The sequence below is a fragment of the Galleria mellonella genome, unplaced genomic scaffold, assembly GCF_026898425.1.
Source record: "Galleria mellonella isolate WM207_F2 unplaced genomic scaffold, CSIRO_AGI_GalMel_v1 utg64, whole genome shotgun sequence".
Lineage (NCBI taxonomy): Eukaryota > Metazoa > Arthropoda > Insecta > Lepidoptera > Pyralidae > Galleria > Galleria mellonella.
This window is the reverse complement of record NW_026442133.1, coordinates 6,766,292-6,775,436: the sequence shown is the minus strand read 5'-3', so window position 1 is coordinate 6,775,436 and position 9,145 is coordinate 6,766,292. Positions and strand designations below refer to the sequence as shown.

Sequence of the window (9,145 nt, the reverse complement as noted above, 5' to 3'; positions counted from 1 at the left end):
AGATTAAAATTCGTTATAGCACTAAATTTTTACCTAATAATAAAAATTGGTAAAAACACAGAAAATCGCTTAATTTTTTCTTTAGCAATTGTAAACCTAATATTAGAATTAATTATATATAGAAAGAGAGAGAGAGAGGACACTCTACAGAATAAATTTTTCCTTTCTTTTAAAAAACAGTAGTTTACTCTCCAAGTGGTAGGTAAACAATAAATTTGTCCGACGTGTATAATAAACGTAGAGAAAAAAAACTTATTTGTCAATACTATTTTTTTTTTTTTTTTTTTTTATACAACTTAGAATGGCAAACAAGCTGACTAGAGATGGGCAGTGGGAAAAAACCCAACGGGAATATACCCAGGTTTTTTCCCATTTGGGAAAAAACCGGGTATTTATATGGGAAAAAACCCAATAGACGGGTATTTTCATTATTTACCGTAATTATCACGATCTTAAAAAAAATTATATATTTTTTTATGTTTAAAACAAATGCAGCGAAAAATAGGTAGATTGTGATGCGTACATACTCGTATTTTGTGCCAGCGTATAAGGCACTAGCTATTGACTGTTGTTCGAAACGTCAAAATGTGTAGCCTGATTCAGAAACTAGAATAAAACCAGCAGTTTTTTATAACAACAAAAAGACGTCTTCTTGTTTTATCATAAGATTTTTTTGCGCATTGTGATGGAATGTTACTTAATTGCAGAAAGAATCTCTATTAAAGCTTTTAAGAATATTTGACCAAAAAAAAAAAAATAAAACAAAGAGAGATACTTACTAACAATTATTTATTACACTTTATAAAAGTTACAACACTTTTGTAAAGTTTTTTACAATTGAAAATTTTTAGTCATTGTCGCTACTGTCATTGTCATTAAATATATTATTAATATTACAAAATTCTATTTCTTGTGTATATCCACGAGATGTTGAAGGTTGTTCTTCATTTATTGGGCTACCCAACGGACTTGATAATTGCCTGGGCGTAGATAACGTCTCGTCATCATCGTCATTGTCATCATTTTTATGTTTGTGTAACAGGTTCCAATTATACGATATAAAAGCTATTTTTGCTGCCCTGTCTGTAGTCAATCTATTTCGTTTATGACTATGTATATGCGCATGCGTGCTAAAAGATCGTTCAGTGGCTGCTGAAGTACAGGGAGCAGTAAGAATACGTACTGCAACCCTACTAAGCAATTTGGACTTGCAGAGTCCTCTCCACCAAACTACCGGGTCAATTTCAGCGACATTCTTCCATATAAATGGTCTGCTCCATAAACCCTGTTTAGCTCTATAATTGGCTAAATCTACACCAACGTCAATATTGAGCGATTGGCTCACGTCGTGTATAAATTCCATTGCATCCACCTCGTGTTCTTCTTCTAATTCAATGCCTTGCGATCTTGGATCTAATAAATATGCAGCATAATGAATGGGTTTCAAACAGTTATCTGCTCGCCTAATTACAGCATTTGTAATATGTTGTTTATGATGCTCATTTAGAACAGATATATCTGGAAATGCAAAATTTAATGTAGACTTAATATCTTTGAAAGCCATGTAAACTTCATTTATAAGTATTTCATTGCCTTCCAGTTTGAAAATTTTGTCTGTTATAGGTTCCAGTAGCTTTATACAATTTTCTACCATGGTCCAAAAATTTAAATCCAATAAATTTGATTTTATTTCGTCTAAAATAGTGGCATCTTCGTGAACAGCTAAAGTCTGTAATGCAACTTTGGATTTTTTTAAACTTTTTAACGCAGTGCAGTAACTGCCCCAGCGGGTTTTCCCTGGCAATTTTAATGTTTCACCTGAACCTTTTTCTTTTACAATCTGAGCTAATAAAGCACTCATACTTTGGTTTCTTTTTATTGCTTTTATCGTATCTGTGGCAATCGATATGAACGCATTAATAGGCTCTAGTTTTAAGCAATCTTCGCAAAGCAAATTCAATGTATGCGCTACACATCTCAGCGGTATTATATGTGCATATGAATTTTTAACTATCTGAAATGCTCTTTGAATATTATTTGCGTTATCTCCGATAAGAGTTACAAATTTGTGGCCTCCATACACTTTTATAACTTTGATTATTTCTTGAGATACATATTGGCTTGTATGTCGGTTTGTAAGAGTATTAAGGCTTTTAATAAAAACAGGCTCGGGTTTTGCAATAATGAAGTTGATGATGCCTTCATTGCGCTGATTACTCCAGCCATCACATTGCAAATGCAAATCATTTATAGACTTCAGTTCGTCTGTAATTTCATTGGCCATTTCATTATAAATAGTTTCCAAATGTGTTGTGGAGATAGCTTTTCTAGATGGTAACTTATAAAGTGGTTGCAAATCGTCAAAAAATCGTACCCACAGCGGATGTTCAACGATGGATAAAGGAGAACCGCTAACAAATATTGCCTTCGATAAGAGCTGATCTAGATAAAGTTTTCTTTCTGTTGAAATTTCTGATGAAGTCGTAATAATAGAAATTGTATCCGTCAAACTTTTATCCTGTGACAATTCATGATGTGATTCCTCTTGCAAGGGCAGATTTGTGGCAGTTGTGCTAGTAACAGGTATTTTCTGTAGTTTGTTTTTGATAACAGTTGGACATCTATAACATTTCAACAGATGGCTGGTCATCTTGCTAACATTGCCGAATTGGTAAACTTTATCACAGTGTTTGCATTTTACTGTTTTACTGGTTGCCGAATGAAAATAGTTTTCCCATACATCAGTATTTTTCTTTCTGGGCATGATGTGATCTAAGGAAAAAAAAAATGTAAAAACAGTAGAAATGCATAGAGTTGTTCTAAAGTATTGTATATTTACAGAGTAGGTGAACATTCGGAACTAATATGAAATAAATATAAATGGCCAAAAGAAGGAATTTATATTTTGCCCAATTTGCCTAAAACGCCCGAGCGTTTGGCCATTTCTATACATGACTCATTTCTACTTTTGTAAAATATTTATTTCCTACAGTAAATAAACTTGGAAAATATATCAATTTCAATGAATAAAAGTACAAGGTTTGCAAGGAATCCACAAATATAGTACCTAAAACTTTTATAGTCTAATATAACAATTATTAAAGCTTAAACTTACCGGTAAATTACCGTTCATAAAAAGAAGTAGGTATCGAAGTCCGTAAGAGTAGCAGTAGTTGTCAATACAAAGTAAAAAACGTATTTAATCACTAGGAAATCAAAAGTCCACAAAACAAAATCCAAGTCGTCAATTAAACCAACAAATTAAAGCAAGTGCGAACAGTACGAAGCCAAAACAACGTGTGAGATAGACAGATACGCGTACGCCACTGCTATTACCTGCTACCCCGGCCCCCTACCCGCATACGTAGTTTCGGGTTACTTGTCGCTACACACAAACAGAAAGGTTTTTTATTTAATTTAATTTAATTTAATTAGATAGCATGGAGTACATGTATATAAAGTATTTATTGAATTATGAAAGTAAATAAAGTTAGATTAGCTCTAACTAGTACTAATAGTACTTAAATAGTATGTATCATTTGATATATACATGTATCTACACATTACCTAGATGTTACATATGCTAAATATGAAAAAACCCGAATATTTTCCCATTCGGGAATTTTCCCCGGGTTTTTTCCCTATTTTTTCCCACATTGGAGTTTTTTCCGGGTAAAATCCCATCTCTAAAGCTGACGGCCCACCTGATGGAAAGTGGTAACCGTCGCCTATAAACATAAGCAGTACCATGGACATAACAGAATATACTGTTTCGCCCATGATACCCCCCCATGCGTTGCCATTCCTGAGGACTCAGGTGTTATTGCTCTGTACCCAGTAAATTCACGCCATATCCCACCCTTCAAACCGAAACACAGCCATGCAAACACAACTGCTTCACGGTTGAAACACGAATGAGACAGAGGTACCCAAGCAATCGACTTTTGTACAAACTAGATGTGAATGTCCGGAAACAAAGCATTCCTTTACGTTTTCATCATTTTCTGATATTTTCAAATCTGATAAGAGACAATATTCCCCCAAATTTTAGTCCGGTAACAATAAAATCTTTAAAAATACATCCTATATAGCACATGTGTTGTGCACGTACACGACGTACACAATAACAAATTTTATCAGTGAACTAAATGTCCATCCTAGAGGATCCTGTATAGATGCAGGCCTTTAGAAATATTAATATTGTTCATTATTGTTATTTGTCTAGTTATTCAGCAGTGGACAATATAATTAGCTTAATTATTGTCATGTTCTCCTAATGGCAACTAACAATAAATATTTTATTAATAGTCAATTCATGTACGTAAGTTTGTTAACTGATACTTTCCTGACGCCCCAGTTAAAGTGCGGTCCTGAAATTTAACTTGTGTGATATTTTAAATTATAAAAAGCATATTTTTGACTCTGCATGAAGCCTACCATTTAATTTTCACAAAAAAATTTAAAATTTTGTTCTTTAGGGAGATATAGATTGAAGACTTTCCTATATCTATTTTCCTAGAAGGAACATAATATTCTATATTAAGACGAGACCGACAAATCAAACTAACTCTCCATGACAGAACAAACAACCCATGAGTACCAATATTGAACTATTCAAACTTTGAAGGTAGAACAATCGGAACTAGCGGTCTGAAAGAGCTTTTATTAAAACGCCACGCCATTTTTAGATGCCTTTTTACTTATAAATATTTCATGTCAATCTAAGAAAATGTCTACTCATTATTATACTAGTCGTATAATTAGAATAAATTTAACGAAATAAGAGAAAACAAATAAAATCGCCAGCATGTAAGATATTAATGGAGATAATATATAAGTCATAGAATACATATTATGTATTCTATGATTCGGGTACTTAATCACATTAGGTAGGCAAATGTTATATAAACTGATTTATGGTACCACTAAAATTCATGTAGGTATGGATCAAATTATATTTCTTAGGTGTAGGTATATCCCTGACTTGGACTAAATTAAGGAGTCATAAATTAATTCCCTAAGGACTACGTGTTTATATGTCAACATATAAATTTTATATATAGATATGTAAATTTGATATATAAGAAATTTAATCATTTTTTTGTGACGACTACGGCGAAGCAGACAGTAGGGTTATGATTTTGACTTTGTATATCGTATGTATGTGGGTACGGTATGTATCTTCATCATAGCTTTATCCCTCATAACTTTTAAACTACTTATCTTAATTTTATAAATGAGGTTTATATTTATATATATTTTATAAGTTACAATCATTTTTATCGTCCGCTAGTTACTGGATATATAACATCACATTTTTTTAAATTGATTGCGCCTTCTAGTCGATAAATTCATAAACTAAAAAAGACGTGTGACGCGATATATGGATATCATACGAAAGAGCTTAATGAATAAAATTCAAAAATGTACATATATACAGTATGTTAATTAACGTAACTCATTCCGTAAAACTAGTGTTAATATTCACTCATTCGTTCATTATTCAAAGGGTCAATAATTTTTTATAGGTAAAAAATATATTACCGAAAACTAAAAAAAAAAATCACATAAAATTTTGTATCTGTAACAATGCATTACTCAGTATAAGGTACATACATACATACATTTATGTATTTTTACATACCTTGTACATTTATGTATAAGTACTTGCGATCCACCCGGCTTCGCACAGGTAGTAGAGCTATTTATATTTTTTTAAATCATACGTCGAGAACAAATTAGATAGACATAAGCTATTGCAAACTTATTTGTAAACCCTAGAAAAGAGAGACAATCCCACCTACCACCATATTTCTTTTTATATTATATCACAAATGGATTAGGCAGCGTTTTTAGTGAAAGATGTAAATCGACTTAATTTCTTTTGAAATCTCAAACAATTATTGTGATATTTTAACATATTAGCACAAAAATAAGATTAAACTATATATATAAAACTTCCTCTTGAATAACTCTTATCTATTGATGAAAACCGCATTAAAATCCGTTGCGTAGTTCAGAAAATTTAAGCATACCGACGGCGGGAAGTGAATTTACTTATATGTAGAGATATAAGTAGGTATATTTTTTTATTCCAAGAAGCCCTTTTATATCATACCCAACACTATTTTTTTTTTTGTTAACTGCTAGTTCACGATTTTTCTTGCATGGATACGATAATTGGGAATAATTACTAAAAAAAACATCTCAGATATGAGCCAAAAATATTTTCTCTTCAAAACTACCCAAAAGAAAAAATATTTCATCAGGACATTATTATTACAAAATCTTTTAAATAAAAAATAAGTTCATAAACTAAAACCCGACTACTGTATAATCACGCCCTATAAAGTATACACAAGAAAATATTTTTAATTTTTATCTGTAATTGTTATGTACAAACCATTCAATATTTATTTTCAATTATATAAACAACTTTTACGTAATATACTTATTATTAAGGTTGTCTGAAAGACATCGCTATTTAGCTATAAGGCCGTCCATTGTTGCCTCTTTTTCTTGCTTTCGTGTAATTAAATTTATGTAAATATTTATTAATTTTTTTGTTTACTTATTGTTAATCTTTGTAATCTGAATCATTCTTTGAAGGAAATAATAAAGAGTTTCCATTTATTCATTCATTCATATTTTAATGCATTTAGTATAGTGATATGCCCCAGTTTCGCAAAGATAGAAAGATTAATTATTATTTCATATTCTCGAAGTTGATTTGGCGGGAATATGAAAAAAACAAGTTCAAATAAAATTATTTTTAGATTTTGGAGTAGAATTAGTTTTTAATATAGTTAGTTATAATTGTGTTTTGCCTAGATATAACATAAATTAGACAAAAGAAATACAAAATTACACATTTTTATGTAATTAATTACGCTTTATACATTTATCTCCTCAAATACAATATTATAGAATTATCAAAAAAAGAATATTTCGTACAAGAATTAGGAGTAAAACATTAATAATTTAAATAATGTCCAAATAAAGTTTCGAACATTAACAAAATGAAATTAAAATTATTACATATATAACTTTTGTTGTTTTTGCAACTTCAATTCCATAAAAATTTAGAGCTATCACGTGCACACATTTATAAAATACACACACTAATGCAACAATTTTCTTATATTGTTTATATGATTGCATTGCCAGTCTATCAGTACATAGTATGATATACTACGTCTATAGTTTCATTCTTCTTGGGGTATAGTCTTTGAACTTATTTTTTAAACATTACAGTCATGTTATAAATTCAATATACTTACTACCAAAAAAATTCTTTTCATAACTAATCATATGATACAACTTTATTAATAACCGATTACAAATTATGTTTTCATTGCCAATATTTATAATTCAAATGAAGACTTATCTATATTACGAGATGTAGGTGTATCAGAAAGGAATTAATCATAGTGCTTCTTGTTACGTATTCACTATTGAATACCTTCTATAGGGTTGCTGTCAGTTTGTTTTATATTTTGTTTAGCAAAAATATAATTATCACATTTTATTTAGTTTTTTAAAATATATTTGAAAATAAATACTGCCTTGACGACAGATCTCATAGAGTGCAGGCGATATCTTTATTTAGTTACATCACCACTATCCTAAATCATGCAAATATGCTAGCACCAGAATATCTTGACTTGTTAACCAGAATATATATATATATATATATATATATATATATATATATATATATATATATATATATATATATATATATATATATATATAATCTTTTTTTTTCAGTAGATTTCCTTTTCAGTAGATGTAGTAAGAGGCAACTAAGGGATGGCGAGGGATGGGCAGCAGCGTCCCTCTTAAAACATCTCCAAAGCCTAAATGCGGTTGCCAATCCACCTGCCAAGCATGGTAAATATTGGCAAAACCCCCCAAAAGGAAAGCTTACATTCAAAAGTGAACAGTTAAAGGCTGATGTGTGATGATGATGATGATATATACACAGCTATAATTGGTACATATGAATAAGACACTAAAACAGACTTAAAGAGGTTAAAAATTATATTTGATAAAAATATATAATCCTGCATTCAAAAAATATGTAACTAATGTAGTGACAGATCGAGCTAAACACTAAGTGTGCCTGGAATCTCAAGAATAAACCTTACAGACAGACGCTCTGAATATTTCTAATTTATGATTGGATTACTTCAAAAATTTGTCACTTGTTTCATGTTCAAGATTCGTTCTCGAATATCATTTACCTACTTAATCATTTCACTAGATAGACTATAATTATATGAACATTAATTACTAGCTGCTTATACAGAAAGTATCCTAAGTGTTAAGTTTAAACTGGGATAGATATAATTATTTTAATTTCATAGAATTTATGAAAATTTAGGAACTGTTTAACTTTAATGTATCAATAAAAATGAAGGTAACATTTTGGTAACAGCCCTAGGAGTGATTACACATAGGCTAGCGTGGGTGAACAGAACTCGATTTGAGACTATATTAACAAAGTTGAAGGGTCAAATGAACACGAACATTTAATATATCAAAGACATGTTACCGGTTGAAATAGTTAAAGCATAATACCTACTACAAACCATAACCTTTAAAAGAAGAATTATAAATAACTTTACCGACGTAATACCTTAATGACTTAAATATGCCTTTAAACGCATTTTTTATTAGTTTCTCATTGTACCTTAATATGAATCCTGTAGATTAAACATCGTGCCACTTTTGAAAATTCATTAGATACTACATCGATGTTCGTAACTTTATTTTTATTACCCAAAAATAAATGAAGTTATGCGCCATTTTATCAATAACTTATCTAAAGAAAAGCTATAAACTATAAAATATATTTTTAATACTGATGAAAAAAAATACTATAAATATTTTTTTTTATTAAAACTTGAGTGTAAATAATCTATTGCTGATTATTCTTTTAAAATGATACTTTGCAAATTTGACAGTTCCTTAATTGGGAGTTTATTGTGGTAAAAAATGAAATTGAAAACCTTTACTGCAAGCATAACTATTTATAATTTGAATAAAATTGGTTTTGGAAAGTAATTTACAGAATTCGGAAAGTTTATTTTATACTCCTTTAAAAGTTTTTGCGTTATCGCAAATATGTCAGAGGGTAAAC

The 9,145-nt window shown here is 30.2% G+C and overlaps 1 protein-coding gene across 1 annotated transcript; it reads right to left on the bottom strand.

The window, feature by feature from the left end:
* Positions 1–847: 847 nt before the first annotated feature.
* LOC128201894 (uncharacterized) lies at positions 848–1,861 on the bottom strand. The gene has a single exon (XM_052900231.1). The coding sequence runs from the start codon at positions 1,859–1,861 to the stop codon at positions 848–850; it is 1,014 nt and encodes a 337-aa protein (XP_052756191.1).
* Positions 1,862–9,145: the final 7,284 nt, after the last annotated feature.

Bases quoted from the DNA above. Each gene is read 5' to 3' on its own strand.
- LOC128201894 (XM_052900231.1), bottom strand. From the start codon at position 1,861: ATGAGTGCTTTATTAGCTCAGATTGTAAAAGAAAAAGGTTCAGGTGAA.